This window comes from Equus asinus, chromosome 6, assembly GCF_041296235.1.
Source record: "Equus asinus isolate D_3611 breed Donkey chromosome 6, EquAss-T2T_v2, whole genome shotgun sequence".
Classification (NCBI taxonomy): Eukaryota; Metazoa; Chordata; class Mammalia; order Perissodactyla; family Equidae; genus Equus; species Equus asinus.
The window spans coordinates 82,737,885-82,759,162 of NC_091795.1; the positions used below are offsets into that span (position 1 = coordinate 82,737,885).

Here is a 21,278-nt window from a genome sequence, read left to right on the forward strand (position 1 = left end):
AATATATAATTATATAAGATTATATATAAATATATGAGAAATATATAATATTTCCTCAGTTTGTCAGAAACAAAATCTTCTATTATATTTTTATTTTGTGTAAAAATTAGGACATTATGCAAATTTTTTTCTTTCATGTAAAGGAAAGCAAAGCAAGGAAAAGAAAACTTATGGAGAGAAAGTCTTAGAAAGGAGGAAGAAGAAAAACAAAAGCGACTCCAGGAAGAAAAAACACAAGAAAAAGTTCAAGAAGAGGAGCGGAAGGCTGAGGAGAAACAATGTAAGGATAAGGATAAAAAGAATAGATTTGATTTTTCTGAGACAGAGCAACAAAAGAGACAAGAGAAAAATAAAGATTCTGGTGAGCTGCAAAAAAAAAAAAAAGAAAATTGAAACAGATGCTGATCTTAGAGTCAGAAAAAACCTTTTTCTAAATTAAACTTGCTTGAGAGGTGTGTGGGCTTATTGAAACAGACTGAGGGTAATCTAAAATCTAGAAATCTAAAGACAACATGGAGAAATGAAGGTAGTCATCATTAACTATGAACAGACCTTAACATGGTTTTCATAATTGAAGTGAATAGTTTAAAATATTTTATTCAACCAGTGTGTAATAAACTGTTTATTTTCATGAAACAACAGTAAAATTTTAAGTCTTTGCAAATTGAAATCTTCTCAGAAGATGTACTTTGTTTTTTGATACACCTCAGAGTCTATTCCTAAAATACTTTAAATATTATGTCTCTTAGATGCATAAACCTTTGAATCTTTATTAATGATACAATGTGTTGAAAATTTTATAAGCTGAAGCATTTATTCTACAAATGAACAAAGTAAAATATTTTTAATTTTGTCAAGGCTAGTGTATTTGTGAATTCTTCTACTGTTTGTCCTTTAGAACCATACTCATAAATCTATAGATCTTTCTTCAGTCAGCTCTGTTCCCTTGCTAATCTTCTCATTTGTGAGCTCCCTTTTTGTGCTTTTCTTCCCTGTTGTGTTCTGACCACCACAGATCAAACCAAGCCTCTGGCTGTTTAGTCTCCTTCCACTTTGCACAGCTCAGCCTGCCACCACTCCCACCCCTTCCCTTAGATCCGTGTGCATAGCACACCCTGCAAGTCATCTCTTTGTTTTATTGCCTCCTACTTTGCTTAAGATGAACATCCTTGTTTGCTTTTATGATTTTTAAGATGTTTAGATCCTGGGGCCGGCCCCATGGCTGAGTGGTTCAGTTCGCATGCTCCGCTTTGGTGACCCAGGGTTTCGCCGGCTTGGATCCTGGGCGTGGACCTAGCACCGCTCATCAAGCCATACTGAGGTGGCATCCCACATAACACAACCAGAAGGACCTACAACTAGAATATACAACTATGTGCTGGGGGGCTTTGGGGTGTAAGAAAAAAAGATTGGCAACAGATGTTAGCTCAGGTGCCAATCTTAAAAAACAAAAAAAGATATTTAGTTCTTAACAAGCTTGTATCAAATGGATTTTCATTATAATGTTTGATGCTCAATTTTCTCTTTTTGATTTTAAGAACTCTTTATTGAGTCATAGCAAAGATGTATGTACATGAAAGTAGCAAATAATGACGATTATCTTCTCTTTAGGTGAGCCAGCTAGTGCTTTGGTGAATTATAGAGCATTATACCGCTTTGAAGCGAGGAACCATGATGAGATGAGTTTTAATTCTGGAGATATAATACAGGTAGGAAACAAAGTCTTTTTTTCTCACTAATAAGCTGAATGCAATGTAATATATTACTTTCTATAATAATAGTAATATTGACTATAATTTTATATAGTGATTTACCATTTTAAAAATCTATCTTAAACATTGCCTCATTTGGCCCGTGTGACGCATGCAGAGCTGCATAGGACGGTTATTATTGCTGCTGCATTCTAGGTCAGGAAGCTTAGACTCACACATATTGTAACTGCCAGCAGCACAGTGCCAGAGTGGGGTGTAACTGCATGTCTTTTGGTTTCCAAATCCAGTATTCTTTCCACTATGCCATACTGCTTCATGTCCTAATAGGTGATTCTGATTTTGTTATTTTAATAAATTACCAATGAAATTGGAGGGAGCTGGCTATTTTCTGGCAACTGTTAAAAGAGTTGAAGGAGTTAGATTCTGCAGCCCTCACTAGATGCAAGCATTGTTCCTTGGAACAGAAGATCTTTATTGTATAATCACAAAACATGTAAAATGGACAAATAAGAGAAGATAAAAGGAATAGCATTTGATAACACTACTGTCATACAATGGAAAGAACACAAGCTTTAGAAGCACACAAACTTGGATTTTAGTCTCTGCTTCAGTTTTCATCTTAGAAAATTAAGGTCATATTACCTGGAGTATGTAGCCAGTGTCTGTTTTCTTTTTTCCCTGTACTTTCACCAATTTGGTGTATTTTATCAGTTAGGTAGCAAACATTTAGTGATACTTGGGATAGAGTTTACCAGAATCATCTGTTTAAAAGCCCAAGATAATCCCCAGCTACACATCTCCTCTGTTGCCATTGCCACCACTGACAGTGCATAGCTGCTCCTGAGCTGAGGGAGAGGTTGGCTTTCCAGGCAACGTGAGTCCAGTCTGCTGTCCCCACCATTCCTCCTCTTTTTGTTGGTGATGATGAGGTAATGTCCAAGAAGAAGAGAGGCAGCCCATCTCTGGGCATGTTTGGCCAAGAGCCTACTTTTATTTTTGGCTATATCTTTTATTTATTCTTTTAAAAAATATTTGTTGAGGGCTGACTGTGTTAAGCTAGGGATGTTGTGAACAAGACACAGTCTCTGCCCGGAACAAGCTTATAGTCTTATGAGAAAGACAGACAATTAAAGAGGTAGAGAAAGGAAGGGTGTGGACTGCTACTAGCTTTAGAACAGAGCTCTCCTATGGTCAAAGAGTCAGTGTGGTGGCAGTGACAACAGGAACATAAAGTTAGCTTGAGTCTCTTGAGTGCTGTGTTCTCTGCTGAATCATTGATATAAAGAGTCATGAGTTACTACCAGAGACCTCACTGGACAACTTGGTTGATGATGGTGTCATTTACTAAGAGAGTAAGATTAGAAGGAGGAGATTTAAGTGGGAATTACAATGAGTTCAGTTTTGGATGAGTTTCAGACTTCCAGGCAGCAATTGGATATCCAGAGATATTTAGAGAAATCTCAGGCAGAGATCTAGGGTGAGGACGCCAATTTGGATGTCATTAGTCTGTTATGATGGTACTTGAAGACATGAGTGTAGTTGGAGCTCATCCAGAGGAGTAGTAAAGTAAGAGAGAAAATGGTTGAGGATGTAATTCCTGAGAAACATGGACACTGACAAGATTATTAGAGGAAAGGGAGCCTTAAAAGGAATGTCTAGATGTAGGAAAAAACCAGGAAAGTTTAGTGTCAGGGAACGTTGAGAAGAGTGGTCTGTATGTGAAATAAAACAAGGATTAAAAAAAATATGTTAGATTAGTAATAGCACAGTTGTTAACCTTGAGGAGAACAGTATTAGTTGGGTGGAGTGGTGGGGGAAGAAGCCAGATTTCAGTGAGTTGAGGAACAAATTGAAGGGAGGAGGAGGAGACGGTAAATATATAATACTCTTTGATGGAGCTTAGCATTTTAAAGGGGGAAAGGAGAGAAGATGATAAATAATGAGGAATGTGGATTGAGGGTAGTGAGTTTTGTTTTTGCTTGAGCAAGCTTAAATAATGATAGAAAAGATCACAGAGAGGGAAAGGGTTAATGATTCTGGAAAGAGTAAATCACTAATAGAGGGAGATTGTTTTTTCTAATTAAAGTATAATTTACATTTAGTAAAGTATATAACTATAAATGTACAGCTCAAATAATTTGTACACACACACATATTTATATTTGTGAAACTACATTCAGGTCAACATACAGTACATGGAGCACTTAGGAAGGTACCACATACCTCCCTGTCAGACCTCCCCATTCTGACCCATGGATGGAGATGAGGAAGATTCTTGATAAGGCTGGAGGGCTTGGGATCTAGAGCACAGGAAGAGAGAGTAGTGGAAGGACTAGATACCTTTTCCTTTGTGATTAGAGAGCTGTAGGAAAGGATGGATGGGATTATAAACAAATTTCGCTGAGGTAGAAGGTGAGGTTAGATCCAAGGGCTTCTGTATTCTTGCTAAGATAGGAGGCAAGGTCTAATCAACTTAATGGATGAGAGTGACAAAGGAGAGTGAAAAAGATTAGAAATTCCACTGAGCCCTGGAAACGTTTTCCATGACAACCTGTTTTTCTAGCCTTCTTAGCCCTTAATGCCATTTGAAGTAATAGTTTCCCTAGGTCTGTGAGAATCTATGTAAAATTTTTAGTTTAACTCTCTATGTAAATTGACAACTAAACATTAATTAGAACTATAAATGACAGATATGATATTGATTAAAATTGGTCCCTTACAAACCAAACTTGGCTTAACTCTAAAGACTAAATGAATGGGCTTTTTCTTGTTGATAAGGTTGAAAATATTAGGAAAAACTATTAAAGTAATTATGCTTTTAAAAGTTTGTAGGAAAAGCAGGAAGTTAGTGTTTGAATGCCAGTGCTCATACCTTTCAGTGACCTTGACTCGAGACCAAACTTTTGAATCAGGTATATTGCTGGACATTCTGCTTTAGGTTGCATAATTCCTCAGGGTTTATTGTGTTCTTGTCTTCATTTTTATTGCTCTGGCTCAGGTAATTTAAATTAGTCTTAAACTAGATCTACAGGATAAGATTGCATCAGTGGTTCCTTCTGTTCTATTTCGGAACACTATTTTATGGTAGTTACATAGCTATGATACTATCTAGGTGCATAGTTTAACCACGGCAGCTCTGGTTGAGATATTTTCTAATTATCTCATTCATGATATAATAGATAGCCAGACTTATAACATTAAAATTAGAATAATTTACCATAAACACAAATGAAGTTGCCATGATAATAAATCCATTTGTTATTAATTAAGATTTGAGTGTATTGTTTATCTAATTTAGACTAGTCCATTTAAGTTAACGTTTGTTGAGTTTCTAACCATGTGCCTGCTGGGATATATAAAAATGAATAAGGAAACCAAAATCTAGAAAGAAAACAGAAATATGTATAACTGTATGAAATATAACGTAAGTTTAGATTAACAATTTAGAGAAACAAAGTACTATGGGAACTTAGAGGGTTAAGCAATAACACAACCAAATAGAATTGGGAACATTTTCCCCAGTGATAGGATGGAGGAAGGCCTCAAAGGATTATGCTTTATGTTTGTTTAGTGCTTTACAGTGTACTAAGCACTTTTATAAATATTCTCAATTTTGTCTTCAAAATAACCTGGTGGAAGTTAGGACAGGTATTTCCCCCCAAATTTATAGATGAGCAAACTGAGACTTGTGATAATATTTATTATCTTACAGAGGATAACCAACGATGGCTAAAACTGAAACATAGCTCTTTTAACTTCTAAATTTGTGTTCTTTCCCCTAAACCACATAACATTCTGGGCAGGAAGAATAGCTTGAACAAAAACACTGAGACGTGAGTATGCTTAAAGGATGTCACATAACTGTTTGCCTAGAATATGGGACAAATGTTAGGAGATGGAGCTAGGAAGATAAAGTTGGAACTTGGCAAAGAAACCATAATTTCAGAGGCCTTGAATTCTGCACTAAGGAGTTTGAACTCTGAAGAGCTTTAAATTAGAGAGACAGGATCTCCTAGGATAAAAATGGTAATGGATCTGGATTGACTTACCACAAAGTAAGAGACATCAAGATTGGAAAGGGAGAAGTAGGATTTTATTTGCAGGAGACATGATTGTCTATGTAGAAAATCCCATAGAATCTATGAAAAAGCTACCAGAACTGATAAATGAGTTTAGCAAGGTTGCAGGATACAAGATCAATATACAAAAATCAGTTGTATTTCTGTATACAAGCAATGAATATTCAGAAGTTGAAATAAAAAATAACATTTACAGTAGCATCAAAAGTATGAAATGCTTAGAGATAAAACTGACAGAAGATGTGCAAGACCTGCTTATAGAAAATTACAAAGTATTGTTGAGAAAAATTGAAAGCCTAAATAAATGGAAAGATATACTATGTTCATGGATTGAAAGACTCAATATTGGTAAGAAGATCTCCTCAAATTGTTTTATAGATTCAGGGCAATTGCAGTCAAAATCCCAGTAAGCTTTTTTGTAGAAATTGACAGGCTGATTTAAAACCAAAACAACTTTGGAAAAAAGAAGAACAAAGTTGGAGTTTACGCTACCTGAATTTAAGGCTTATAAAAGTTACAGTAATCAAGATGGTGTTGTATTAGTATCCAGATAGGAAAATAGATCAATGGAACAGATTAATAAGTACACACCCCCACACACACCCCCACACACATATATTGATTTTTTGACAAAGGTACAAAGGTAACTCAGTGGAGAAAGGATACTCTTTTCAGTAAATGATGTTAGAACAATTGGATAGCCATATGAACAAAAACGAATTTCAATATATTCCTTGCAACATATATAAAAATTAACTAAAAATAGATCAAATGTAAGCCTAAAACTGTAGAACTTCTGGAAGAAAACATTGGAGAAAATCTTTGAGTTTGGGCTGCTCAGGGATTTCTTGGATTCTTAAATACAAAGAGTACAGGGTTTCTTTTTGAGGGAGAATGTTCTGTAATTGATTGTGGTAATGGTTGCGTAACTGAATATACAAAAATCCATTGAGTTGTATGCTTTAAATGGGAGAATTGTGTGGTGAATTATATCTTGATAAAACTGTTGTTAAAAATATATATAAAAAATATATATAAAAAAGTTAAACACACACCTACCATCAGCCATTCCACTCCTAAGTATTTACTTGAGAGGATCGGCAGCATATGTCCATACAAAGCAAATGTTCATAGCAGCTTTATTTATTTATTTATTTATTTTTGAGGAAGATTAGCCCTGAGCTAACTACTGCCAATCCTCCTCTCTCTCTCTTTTTTTTTTTGCTGAGGAAGGCTGGCCCCAAGCCAACATCCATGCCCATCTTCCTCCGCCTTATATGTGGGACACCTACCACAGCATGGCTCCTGCCAAGCGGTGCCATGTCCACACCCGGGATCCAAACAAGTGAACCCCGGGCCGCTGAGAAGCAGAACGTGCACACTTAACCGCTGTGCCACTGGGCCGGCCCCAGCAGCTTTATTTTTAATAGCCCAAAACTGAAAACAACTCAAATGTCCATCAATCGGTAAATGGATAAACAAATTGTGGTACATCCATACAATGTAATAATACTTAGAAATAAAAAGGAATGGACTATTCAAACTCACTACAACATGGATGATCTCAAAATAATTAGACTGAATGAAAGAAGCCAGACCAAGAAAAAAGATACATATTGTAGATTTTATTTATGTAAAGTTCTAGAAAATGCAAACTAATCTGTAATGACAGAAAGCATATCAGTATTTTCCTGGAGATGGGAGAGGGTCGTATGGAGGAATGGGAGGGAGGACTTTTCAGTGAAGCAAAAGGAGACTCTTGGAGGTGATGGATGTGTTCATTAACTTGACTGTGGTGATTTTTCACAGGTGTGTATGTCAAAACATCAAATTTAGCACCTTAATCATAAAATTTATGTTAATTATACATTTTAAAACTTTTAAAAAGTCTTAATGGATATGGAATCACTTACCATATAAAGTTTACATGAAATCTGTGTCAAATCCATGTTTTAGAAAGATCGTCTGAAAAGTATAGAAAATGGAATGGAGAACAGAGACAAAGTTGGCATATTCATTTATTCAATGGATTAAGCAAACATATATTATGCTGGTTAATGAGTGTCAAGGGGCTCACAGACAAATGGAAGAGATAGATGTAAATAACAACTCGGTATAATAATGCTAATTATAACAGTGTATATGAGATAGCTCTGGCCTAGGTTGGAGGCAGTTAACAGAATCTTGAAGGGCGAATAAAGATTATAGTAGTCTAGGTGTGAAACGAAAAAAGCCTGAAGTAGATTGGTTGGGAGGGTGGAGTTGAAAAAAAATTCAGAAGAGCTTTTTAGTGGCAAAATCAAAAGTTTGGCTATGAAAGTATAAGACAGGTAAGAGCCAAAGATTTTTCTATTTAGAATGACTAAGTCTTTGATGATAAGAATAACAGAAATATAAGGAATTTAGAAGGAATAGACCAGGAGAAAAAAACAAGTTCAATCTTAGACTTGAGTTGGAAGTTCCCATGGCACGTTCAGTTGAAGATATTTTTCAAGTAGCTGAAAGTACAGTCTTGTCCCTTTGGAAAGAAGTCGGTTCTGAGAATATAGCTATTGGATTCATTTTTGTATAGAGACTGATCAAACTGTAGGAGCGAGTGGGCCTGTTCAGGAAGTATATAGTGTGAGGTAAGAAAGCCAATGATGAAACTTGAAGTGTCATCAGTGTTTAAGGGACAAGGACCAAGAAGCAGAGGAAGAGGCGCTGTGAGGACAGAGGATATCAGACTGTAGGAGGGAAATGTCTGAGAGAAGAAATGAAGCCAAAAGTCACCTATGTGTTTTCCAGTTGGAAAATAGTATTCAGAGAAGATTATATAGTTGTCTTAGAATTCAAGAAGACTGATTAGGAACAGAGAAAACGGAGTAAAAAAACCAAAACAAAGTAATGATTAACTATAGAAAAATAAAAGTTTACAAGAAAAGAAATGTAATTGGCAGAACACTGCATGACTCAGGTGTGAAATATTTACATAGTCATAATAATATAAACATTGAATATAATTTAACCAAAAATTATGATATAGGAATTTTGGTAGAATAAGAGGATGCAATAAAAGAAAGTTAAATATTTATTTTCCATAACCAAAAACCAATAGATAATGTCTAGAATTGAAAAATTCAAGAAATAGCAGCATAAATACATTATTTAGAAATATAGAGGGGCTGGCCCTGTGGCGCAGTGGTTAAGTGTGCACATTCTGCTTCGGTGGCCCGGGGTTCACCAGTTCAGATCCCGGGTGCAGACATGGCACCACTTGGCACGCCATGCTGTGGTAGGCATCCCACATATAAAGTAGAGGAAGATGGGCACAGATGTTAGCTCAGGGCCAGTCTTCCTCAGCAAAAAGAGGAGGATTGGCAGCAGTTAGCTCAGGGCTATTCTTCCTCAAAAAAAAAAAGGAAAAATATAGAGAAGAAATAACTAAGAATGGAAAATTATATTTAGGAGTAGAAATCAGGGCCGTAGGAGCCATGGGGTCTTCCATCATAAGCCTGTATAATGCTATGTGTCTTTGTAAACTATTTTCATGTGTTCTTTTGGATAAAATTTAAAATTAAATTTTAAAAGACACCTTGTCAATCATCAGAGATAGCAACCTATTACTTTGTAGAAAGTGCCTTAGCTATTTTAGTTAGGCTTAATTCTGATAATGAAGCTACTATACAATAATCCGCATCTCTCTCCGTTGTAAATGTGTGACTTTCTAAGCACAGTTAACCTTTCTTTTCGTTTCCATAGGTTGATGAAAAAACCGTAGGAGAACCTGGTTGGCTTTATGGCAGTTTTCAAGGAAGTTTTGGCTGGTTTCCATGCAACTATGTAGAGAAAATGTCATCAAATGAAAAAACTGTGTCTCCTAAGAAGGCCTTACTTCCTCCTACAGTATCTTTATCTGCTACCTCAACTACTACTGAGTATGTTTTTAGCTAACAATGGCGTTTATATAGCTCTGAAAACATCTAAATACCTAGTATGTACTTGTGTCAATTTGCTACTTAATCATATTACAATCTGTACTGGACTCTCCAAGAGCCCTTTAAAATGTGTTCTAAATTTAATACTGAAGTTTAGTAAGTGAAAACATAGGTCAGTAGTTTGTCCATGAATTCTTTTTTTCCCACAAGTTGTGTTTAAACACGATGTATATTATGTACAAGTTGATAAAGTGGTGGTACTTCATTAGATTCTAAACAATTAAGTATACTTATATCAAACTGTTATATTTACAGATCACTGTCTTCAAATCAACCAGCATCAGTGACTGATTATCAAAATGTATCTTTTTCAAATCTAACTGTTAATACATCATGGCAGAAAAAATCAGCTTTTACTCGCACTGTGTCCCCTGGATCTGTATCACCTATTCATGGACAGGTATGTGTCCTTAATTTTTGTGTGCTTTATTGTTTGACTGTGCTCCTGATTCATATAAAATAGAATGAAGAGTTTTGTACAAAGGCGTCATTCACTCATTTAACGAGAGTTTGTAGCATTTGGTTTCTGTTCTTATCATTCACATCTGATGTGAAGTTGAAGAAATTATTGCTTAAAGCTTTCTCAACAACAGTTTATTCTCACAGTGTCAGCTTGCCGGGAGCTAAGATTTCTAAGCTCAAAATATCATTTTTACAAATCCAATTGTATTATGTTTAATTTGTAGTTATTATAAGGAAAGATTTGGGCTTAAGGGTTTTTTGTTTTTGTTTTTCTTAAGTAAGTCATTTGTCTAGGAACTGTGTTATATTTACTTAGCATCTGATTTAGATGTACACATTGTTACATTAACATTATTAAAAAGAAATCACATACTTCATCAGAATAAAGTCCTACAGATTTCACCTTCACTCAATATCCCTACAATTAAGAAGTCATAATCTATTGGAGACAAACATATAAATAAATAACTATAAAGTATGAGAAGTGTTGTAATAAAGATATTCTACAAAATCTTAAGGAGTATACAGAGGAGAGAATATCTCATTCAATCTGTGGGAATTGGAGCAGGCTTCACAAAGGCCTAGTTATTTGAGTAGGACCTTTGAAGACAAGCAAGATTTCACCAAACAGAGAAGGAAAGGTATTCCTGTGAAAGAACAATTTGGGGAAAGTCACTGAGGCATGTTAACACAAGGAGTTTGCAAGAAACAAAAATTGTTTATAGTATGGCTAGAGTATAGGATTCTTGGAGATAAGGTTAAGAAGTGAAGATAGAGAGGAAGAGATTTATTTGCGAAGCGTTTAATTCCATGCTAACCCATTTGGCAGTGGAAAGACACCGAAGATTTAAGAGAGAGATAACTGTGGCAGTAGTATGGAGGCCAGATTGGTGGAAGGAAGCAAAGGTAGGAGACCAAGTAAGGGAGGGTAATAAATAGCTAAGTAACGAGGGGTGATGTTGTGACCCAGTGCTGCAGTAATGAAAATATATAGAAGAGGAGGTGAATTGAAAAGAGTATTAGGAATAGACATAAAATTGGCAGGCCATTGGATGTGGAGTGTGAGGAACAAGTTGGAGTTAAAGATGACTCTTGAAAGCTTTTAGCTTGAGTAACTGAAAGGATGGTGATACCATTGTCTTGGGTTGGCAGTGCAGGAAGAGAGGGTTTGTTGGGTTCTAAAAATGATTATGTTTCAGACATGCACTTAGGTATCTGTGTGAGGGACAACCTGGTGGGAAGGCCCCGTAGGCAGTTTGATTTACAAGTCTGGAGCTCAGGAGGTAAAGTTAGACTGAAAATATAGATTTGAGATGTCATAGGCATAAATGAGATTATCAAGGAAAATCAAGTGGAACAGAAATGGAAAGGGGCTGGACCACAGAGGAGTCATCAGTCACCAGAGAGTGAGCTTCAGGGACTACGAGGGTTTTAGTGATGTCAGCACTGTTTAGAGATCAGGGAAAGTAAGGGTTTGGAAGAAGCTTTTGGCTTTGAGGTTATCAGTGACCTTGTTAAGAAGAGGTTCAGTACTATCATGGGTGCAGAACCTAAATTAGACTGGATTGAGGGGTGAAATTGGAAAGCAGGTTTCAGACTATTCTTTCTTTAAGGAATTTAGAAGTAAGTAGACAAGTGGAGAGATTGGTGATTCAAGAGAAGGACTTCACAATGTTGCGAAGTATTTTTAGAAAATGGGAGGGCGTGGTAGAAGACTTAGAGCATAGGTAAAGAGGTTAGCCCTGTCAGCAAAACAAAACCACTCCTTCCTCTAAGAGAGGAGAGAAAGAAGAATGAGCAAGAATACGAAGAAACTGAGAGACAGAAAGCGGGAAAGTGGAGGAAGCCAAGCACAACCGCATCTCCATTCTTAGCAGAGTAAACCGAGTCCCCTGCAGTGAGGAGACAGTAGAAACTGAGGTGGGAACAGGTTTACAGTAACTCTTTCCCTTTTTATTTGTTCCGTGATATATGCTTGATGGATTTATGAATACATGTCTTAAGTACCCACTGTTTACCTTCCATCCCTCTGATACTTTGTGCCAAGATGTTTCCTTGAATGGTAGGTGTTACATCTTTAACTTCACATAAGGCTACTCAGATGATTGTCTGTCACGTGTAATTTTAAGTCACTCAGTAGATTAAGGTTATCATAAGTTACCATTGATAATAACTCACCACCACACCAAACAGGTCTGCTGTTTGAGAAGTAAGTACGTTATATACTAAGAAATAGAAATCATTGTTACCATTGTCTTTCTTTAAATTTTGTGGTTTTGTGTTCACAGGGACAAGTTGTAGAAAACCTAAAAGCACAGGCCCTTTGTTCCTGGACTGCAAAGAAAGATAACCACTTGAACTTCTCAAAACATGATATTATTACTGTCTTGGAGCAGCAAGAAAATTGGTGGTTTGGGGAGCTACGTGGAGGAAGAGGATGGTTTCCAAAATCTTACGTCAAAATCATCCCTGGGAGTGAAGTCAAGCGAGAAGAGTAAGCATTTTTGTGTGTTTGCATGAGGTGTCCATGTTGTCGTTTTTACTGAAGAGTCAGCCATAGTATGACTGACTGTACGAAAAATAAAAAGTTTACACTTGCATTTGAATATCAGAAAGGTAATTCCTAGAGTGAAAAAAGGCATATGTCAGGTATTTGTACCAGTTTTAGAATGGCTTCTATTGTAGTTATTTCAGATTCCTAAAGTTTTCAAAGGGCGTAAATTTTTAGATCTGTTGCTTTGTTTGTACCATAAGGTCAGTTAGAGAAGTCACTTTCATTTCCTTTGGAGCGTTTCTCCTTTGTTGTTTACTATAAGTTGTCAATATTTAAATAAATCTTTATTGAGGGCCTGCCCTTTACCAGAGTGGGGCATTCCCATCTCTGGACCTCCAGAGTTCTTTGAACAGCACCTCTCTTAGTGCCCACAACACCCTGCGTTGTAGTTATTTACTTTCTTACCCATACCCCTTATTAGAGCAGGAGCTCCAGGAGGGCGGGATCCACACCTTTGTTTGTTTTTCAGTTTTTCCATGCCTGGGGTGATCTTGATGCATAGTACCTGCTCAGTCACATTAGCCCAGTGAATGAGGAGAGGAGTGGGGTGAATGAACGAACAATCAGATGAAGGAGCTTTCAGAATGACAGAAAGCAAACACAGGTCTCTGGCCTTTATTTCCCAGTCTGTAGGGGAGTCAGCTCATCAAACATCTTTAATACAAAGAAGTATACTCCAATATAGCTATGAGTAACTATCTCTTGTGTTTTATATAGAAGTTGATCTCAACAGAAAAACAGTCTGATTTAGTGAAAGGGGGCTGGTCTTTGGAAATCAAGAGGCTTGAATTCTGATGCTGCTGTTTTTGCCAGGCCGTGTGGAATAATCTATTTACTTGCTCTTCAGTTTTCTAATTGATTGAATGAAAAGAATAAACTAAATAATCTTTAAAAATCTTTTCAGTGCTGAGATTCTGTGTATCAATTTTTAGTTCAAATGCAGAAATTTCCTTTTCAGACTGCCATGGAATTTTAGATTTAGAGGTATGTAATAATAACAGTAACATCAATAATACATAACTGACGTGTTTTGCTAGCATTGTGCTGGGCCCTTTATAGGAATTATCTTATTTAAACTCCATAACATTTTACAAAGAAAACTTAAGGACAAAGACATGAAGTTTAAATGCTTTTTAAAGGGCATTTCTTCTAACTTTTCAGTCAGTTACTCATCTTTTCTAACAGATAAGGCATGTAACTTGAAAACCTGCAGTAATGGAGAATTCAGCACTACACAAGGCAGTGCGTTCAGTTATGGCCATGGGTCGTAGGAAGGTTCCACTCTGTTTCCCTGAAAACTTCCTCACTGTGTAATTAACTCACTGTTCCTGGGGAGCTCTAGGGCATCCTATGGGTGTCGAGTTCTTAAACACGATAGTTTTCCAGATTTTTGAAAACAACTTCCTGGGTTAAATTGGAAATTAAAGCTATACCTGTTCTGAAATATAAAAATAAAGTTCTATTTATATAGTATATTTTTTAGTGTAGTGTGCTCTAAACAAATAATAAAATTTATATATTGCCCTTGTTTTTCTCTATACCATATGTGCTTTACCAGGTAATTGCCCATTTACAATATACTTGTGTCTTAAATTTCCTTAGAAAGGCAAACTATCTCACATTTGCAAAACTACTTACAAATCATATGGAAATTACTTTAATATATTAAAAAATTTAGAAATGTATAATTAGGCAGTTCTTAATCCACCAGGATTTTGTGTATGAGACTATTTCTAGCCTGTGTCTGAAACAATGTTTAGATTAATTTTAGAAAGCCCTACAAAAATGCACTGCTAAAACTTGCTGTATTCAAATCACCTTTATTGTTTTTTTACATTGTTGTCTTTTTTTGTTTTGTTGTTTTTTATCTTTTTGTGTGTTTATTTGGCAGACCAGAAGCTTTGTATGCAGCTGTAAACAAGAAACCTACCTCCACAGCCTATACGGTTGGAGAAGGTGAGCTTTTGGCAATTTGTAAATGAGATGGGAGTGCGTTTTGCTCCTGGCTAATTATCTGGCTTCCTACAGTTGTTGTTATTCTCCCTGCTTCTGTGTCTTCGGTGTTAAAGTGATGTTAGGAAAACCTGACCCTTGTCTATTTCACGTGAATGTTGAGGATACAGAAAAAAATATGGCTGAAAAGACTTGGTAGTTTTAGAAAATTAGTACTATAAAAATTCAGCATAGACTGCCTCGATAAATAAGATCATAAGTAAAAAGTGTTGCAATGAGATAACACAAATATTTTTGTTTTCCTGTTATTATGTGTCTAGATTATTGAAATTTAGGATGTAAGGAAATTTCAGTACATTTAGTGGCTAACATATTGCATTTTGATTACTGTATACCTTATAAATCATTAAGTAGCATTTGAAATCAGGATACACGTTATCATAAATATTACAAAGAAAAAGATTGTGTAGCCCTTTGGGTTGTTTGACTAATTATTTCAATTTTGTTAATGTGCTGAAAAATGAAAGATTGTCTACCCTCATTTCAGACATTTTAATTTAATAGTTACATAAGTTTATAAATGAATTGTATATGTCCACTGTAAAATTAGTTGAATAGTTGAAGTACATTTCGTGTACTCAAGAAAATCAGTTTAATGGTAAATTAAACAGTTTTTTCAGTATCTACTATATTAGAAATTCTATGCTAGAGCCTGAAAGATACAAAGATGAATAAAACACAGTCTCCCAAGTGCTCACAGTAGAATGGAAAGGATAGACATACAATTGTAATAAATTCTATAATGAGGGAACAAAACTTAATTTTGAGTAGGACCTGGGAATCCACGTAAGTGGCAATGTTAAATCCTCTTAAACAATGAATAGAGTCTTGCATAGTGACAAAGGAAGAGAAAAGCTCTTGTAGACAGAGGAAATGGCATGAGCCAAGGCACAGCTTTGAAAGGTTAAGGAACTTGAGGTCACCAGTGAGGCTGGAATCGTAGGTTTACTGTGGATTGACTGCTGTGAATGAGCTAGGAAGGTAGCGAGAGCATTTTGGAAAGGACCTTGCTTGCATATCTAAACCTTGAAATCATTTTTTGTTTTGTTAAATCAGCTAAACTGAGTAATATTGAGAATGGGAATATTTAGTAGGTCATAGATAGTGTTTCTGGTAATCTCCAGTTTATGATATACAGATCAAATTCTGTGTTGACGAATATAAATAAAACTAGAAAAGAAAGAAAAAAACTTCTGTAAACCTGGTCATTGACTGTTTCTTCTAAGTTGTAGTAGTGACAGGAACAAAAACCAAAGCCAGTATAAAACTCAGACATTTCTTTTGAGGTCATTCATTAAGAAATATTTATCGAGCATCTGCTCCATGCAAGCACTGTGCTAGGAGCTGGGTCACCATGTTGGAACTTGGCCTCTCCTACTCGTGTTGGCTGAATGTTGGGCATTTCCATAACTGTGTATATAAAAGAATTAAAGAGAAAAGAATTTAGCAGATTAAAATATATTTTGTGTAAGAAGTTTAAAAATTTTTTTTCACATCTTGACTCTCTGAAGATATTGATACCTGTTCATAGTTTTTGGGTTTGATATTTCTTTGATATCATGATAATAATAATATAATAATAGAACAATTAGAAAATAAAAGAAACCCCATGATCAAACTTTCTGTTGAATAATCTTTTCCTAGGAATTACATAATTGCTTAATTTCTTTTTCTATCTTAAGATCTTATTATAGAATTCCTTAATTTAATGAATTCTTTTTACAGTGAATTTACACAAGATCTTGGCGATTAACATAATTTTTTTTTTACTTTTGTAATCTTACAACCACAGTTAGTTTCTTTCTGCTTTGTTCTCTACAGAGTATATTGCACTTTATCCATATTCAAGTGTAGAACCTGGAGATTTGACTTTCGCTGAAGGTGAAGAAATATTGGTGACCCAGAAAGAGGGAGAATGGTGGACAGGAAGTATTGGAGATAGAACTGGAATTTTTCCATCAAATTATGTCAAAGCAAAGGATCAAGAGGTAGAGTTATTTTTGTATAGAAACAGAATCATTCCATTCTTGTTGATCAAGATTCATACTTAAAACAGACACTCATGTCTGTGGTTTTGGTCAGGCTGCTTTGGTTACAGGGAAACCACTTAAGGTAGCTCCAGAAAACTAGAGTTTATTATAGGGATTCTGTTAGAGGGAGAAGTGAGACAGGATTTCATGAAATTCTGAGAATGAGAGCCATAGGTAGGGCTGGGCCTCATGATAACTGAAGCTAGGGTAATGTTTCCGGATTCAGGGAGGCTTACAAGGGACTGCCTTGAAAAGAGTCTGTAAATCTTTACTTTAAGGTTCTGACATTAATGTGACTCAGCTTACACTCTGAATTCTTGCTGTTTTTTATCCCACCATGATTATGGTATAGTGCAACAGTTCTCAAACTTTTTGGTTTCAGGAACTTTTTACTTTCTTAAAAATTATTAGGGACTCCAAAGAGTTTTTAAAAATGTATGGGTTATATCTAGTTATTTTTCTATATTAGAAATTAAAACTGAAATTTAAATGATATTTATTAATTGATTTTAAACTAAAATAAACCCATTACCTGGTAATGTAAATAACTTGCTTTTTATGAAAAACAGCTATATATTTTCCAAAAGAAAAGTTTAGTGAAAAGAGTGGCATTGTTTTATATTTTTGCAAATCCCTTTAAAGTCTGGATTAATGGAAGATAGCTAGATTTTCATATCTGTTTCTGTGTTCGCTCTGTTGTAATATGTTCTTTTGGTTGAAGTATATGAAGAAAATGCAACCTCACACAGATATGGGAGAGAACAGAGAAGTATTTTATAACATTTGCAGGTATCTTCTCTGGATGTTCTTCTTTGATAGTACTACACCAAAACTTGACAAATGTTAGGGGGCCGGCCCAGTGGCACAGAGGTTAAGTGCACATGTTCCACTTCGGCAGCCCGGGGTTTGCTAGTTCAGATCCTGGGTGCAGACATGGCACCTCTTGGCAAGCCATGCTGTTGCAGGGCGTCCCACATATAAAGTAGAGGAAGATGGGCACAGATGTTAGCTCAGGGCAGTCTTCCTCAGCAAAAAGAGGAGGATTGGCAGCAGATGTTAGCTCAGGGCTAATCTTCCTCAAAAAAAACCAAAAAAACTTGACAAGTGTTAAATTGTTATAGATTAGTTACAGCATGGAGTCTGAAGCCATATCAGTGAGTATTTCTTACTATGATTATTAAAATTCACGAGGCTGTTTTGCATGTTGAGTGGATCTTTTACCCGTGTGTGATAAAACATTCATGGGTCACTTGGAAAACACTGAATCACTGATTTACACAAATATTGCCTGTGTTGACACATTTTGTTATACAATATCAAAAAGTCGTTCTGTTAATATCACCACTGATCTCATAGAAAAGTCTTAAGTGCTTTGAAGCAGTCAAGTTCATGGTGGTAGATACAAGTTTTCCAAAATTTTAACTTTCTCTTGAAAGCTTGAATTTTACCATTGGCAGCACATCTCGTCAGCTGTTTTCTTTGAAGTGACAGGCTTACTTCATTTTTCTTTAAGAAAAATGTCTGCTAAATCCCAAGTCTGAAGAGTTTGTCATTTCATTCATTCTTTTAAGTAAAATTATTGTTCCATTGAAAACGTAGTTTAGCTTACATTTAAATCACACAAGTGCTTTTCCTTGAGACCACCTTTGTGCTTTAGTATGCAGCAGAAACGCTTTAGGCACGCTTCCGTTTAGACACACAGAATTTTTTAAAGATGTGTACCTGAGGATTAAGATTTAATAAAATTTTTACTGCTTGATCAAGGACATTCTTAGGTAGAACTGGCTTAGTTTGTGTTACTGTGAGTATGTGGCTGTGAAGAACACTGTGACTACTAGTTTAATTTGACACCACTGCTGTGATTTGTGCTAAGGCAGCAGGAGTTTTACCCACCAGTGTAAAGTCAACACAGTGAAAGACGCAAATAATGTCTAGTGTTGTTATGGAAGTAGTTTTTATCTTCAGGACCCCTGAAAAGGGCTTAAGGACTACCCCGGGGATCCACAAACCACACTTGAGAACCCTTGAGACCACCTGGGTTGACTCCTGGCTCTACCACTGAGAGGCTGGGTGACCTTGGACAAGATACTTTACCTTTCTGTACCTCAGTTTCCTTCTCTGCAAAATGGAGATAATCATAATTACTTAATAGTGTTATTGTGAAAATTAAATATTTGAATATATATAAAATTCCTAGAACAGAGCCTCTTACGCAGTAAGTACTCACAGTATATTAGCTCTTGGCTACTCTTAACTCTGCTTCAGTACTTTTTACTACAGCTGTGTCCACTCACAGAAAAAAATTTTAACCCCTTCTCTTTTCTTGTTCAAATTCCTGAAAAGAGGAAATGTGGTTGGCCAAACTTATCCTGTAAGTCAAACAGAAGTCATAGTGGCTACCCAGGTATGGGTGTTTTTGTTCTGAGGTCAGTTCAGAGGGAACATGGCAAAAAAAGTAAAAATAAAAACATTGCCTTCTCTGCAGCTGGAGCGAAACTCACAGGGCGCGTGTGTTGTATGTGGTGGGCATTGATGGTAAACCTGATAAATAGGATGTATTTGGCCTGTACTCTTCATACTATTACTTACAACATCAGTTCAACTCTGCTGCATCCACTGACTTTAATATTCAGGAAAGTTTCGGAAAACTAGCTGTTACTGTTGAGTCCGTGTATGCCAGCATCAGCCACTTGTATATAGTGTATTCTGTTAGCAGGCCAGATCTCCCCATAAGTGTTTGATTCTTAACTTATTTGGTTAATATAAGGCTAATTGTCGTTTTGATCTTCATTTAAAGAAACAGGAATCCTGGAAATTAGAAATCTCTAATTCCTAATAACCTTTTACTTTTACATCTGGATTGTTGGAATATGGTAAAACAGTCTATCTTTTCCTTACAGAGTTTTGGGAGTGCTAGCAAATCTGGAACATCAAGTAAAAAACCTGGTATGTATAATAATGAAGTTGAAAAATTACAAAGTGTTTACTAGGCTTGAATTCATAGTTGGTTGTTTTTCTTCTTTTCAGAGATTGCACAAGTAACTTCAGCATATGTGGCTTCTGGTTCTGAACAACTTAGCCTTGCACCAGGGCAGTTAATATTAATTCTAAAGAAAAATAGAAGTGGGTGGTGGCAAGGGGAGTTACAGGTAATAATCTTTAAATAACATTTATCAATTTTATTATGAAAGTAATGCATGCTCATTTAATAATAAAATTAATAAAAATTTTAGATCACCTGTAATCATACCACTTAGAGGTAATCAGTATTAACATTTTAGTGTATTATATTTCTCTCTAGTCTTTTCCCTGTTTATTTTTAGCAGAATTGAATTGATGTTATAGGTAACAATATGAAGAATAATTTTCTCTAAAGACATAATTGTTTTCCACTAATACCTGCTTTAATAAATTACAGGTCACCTTCTTAAAGGAAAGCATAGCATCCTCTTTGTCTGGGATAACCCCAGGTTTGCAGTATAGCCTCTAGGAGAAAAAACATGATCCAGGCTGTGTACTGAGAAAATATTACCAATTGGACAGGGCCCCCGGTCTTAGGTTTTTGAAACAGCAGTGCACGAAAAGGAAGTGCAGGAGTAAATGACCTGGTTTTTTCCTTAAAATGTTAAGAGAGATAGTTATTGCATATGTATTGGTAAGGAAAGAGAGTTCTTTCCTCACGCCTAAAATTTCCTTACTAGTTAAAACTAAAAAGCATTTTAGGATTAAAGGATGATAAGAGATGTAAGAGCTGTATTTTTACATAAGATTGATGTATGATTGTAATACGGAGAATAAACACAGCTTCACTCTTGCAAATCAGAGTCTTATAATTCCTAAAGAACAGTGGAGGTTCAAAATTCACTATCTTCTTGAATAACCCCATGAAATTCCACCTTCTGGTTTGCTTTGAAAATTGACCCAACTAAGTGGGAACATGGCTCTCCACTAGTTTTATTTATGATCTCTTGATTAATTATTAACAAAGCTCCAAGAGGTATTTACTGTGGGCTATACCATTTTAAGTGTTGACTTGAACACTTAAATGAGGAGAACTCTAGAAAAGTCTTTTTGATTTATAAATATTATTTGTGTGAAATATGCAGATAATTCTGAGCATGAAAGACCTCCAAATAGACTTCTACAAATAGTGTTTTCAGCAGCACTTTGAGATGCATATTGAGTTTTCCACTTGTTTAATATTGACCTGGAAGGCCAATGCAGAATTCAGGGGTCCCAAGACCACCCTCACTTCTGACATCAATTGTAAGTTTGGAGGCCCCCAAGATAACTCTCAAGTTCAGTAATTCACTAGATGGACTCACAGGACTCACTGAAAGCTGTTGTACTCAATATTATGATTTATTATGTCAGAAGGATTTAGATTAAAATTATCCAAAGGAAGGAATGTATGGGGCAGAATTTAGGAGGGTTTCAAACACAGCTTCCAA

The 21,278-nt window shown here is 35.8% G+C and overlaps 1 protein-coding gene across 11 annotated transcripts in view; it reads left to right on the top strand.

Moving 5' to 3' along the window:
• The window catches only part of ITSN2 (intersectin 2), a 134,381-nt gene that overhangs the window by 75,893 nt on the left and 37,210 nt on the right, over positions 1 to 21,278 (top strand). For all 11 annotated transcript variants that reach the window (XR_011504137.1, XR_011504138.1, XR_011504139.1 and 8 more), the window contains 9 exons: positions 144 to 280; positions 1,612 to 1,709; positions 9,533 to 9,708; positions 10,024 to 10,168; positions 12,519 to 12,724; positions 14,676 to 14,740; positions 16,619 to 16,785; positions 19,728 to 19,773; positions 19,855 to 19,976. Coding sequence is in view for 8 of the 11 variants with exons in the window: in XM_070512520.1 (XP_070368621.1) it covers positions 144 to 280; positions 1,612 to 1,709; positions 9,533 to 9,708; positions 10,024 to 10,168; positions 12,519 to 12,724; positions 14,676 to 14,740; positions 16,619 to 16,785; positions 19,728 to 19,773; positions 19,855 to 19,976 (1,162 nt within the window). In the remaining 3 variants the exon portion in view is untranslated. The remainder of the gene's footprint in view (positions 1 to 143; positions 281 to 1,611; positions 1,710 to 9,532; positions 9,709 to 10,023; positions 10,169 to 12,518; positions 12,725 to 14,675; positions 14,741 to 16,618; positions 16,786 to 19,727; positions 19,774 to 19,854; positions 19,977 to 21,278) is intronic.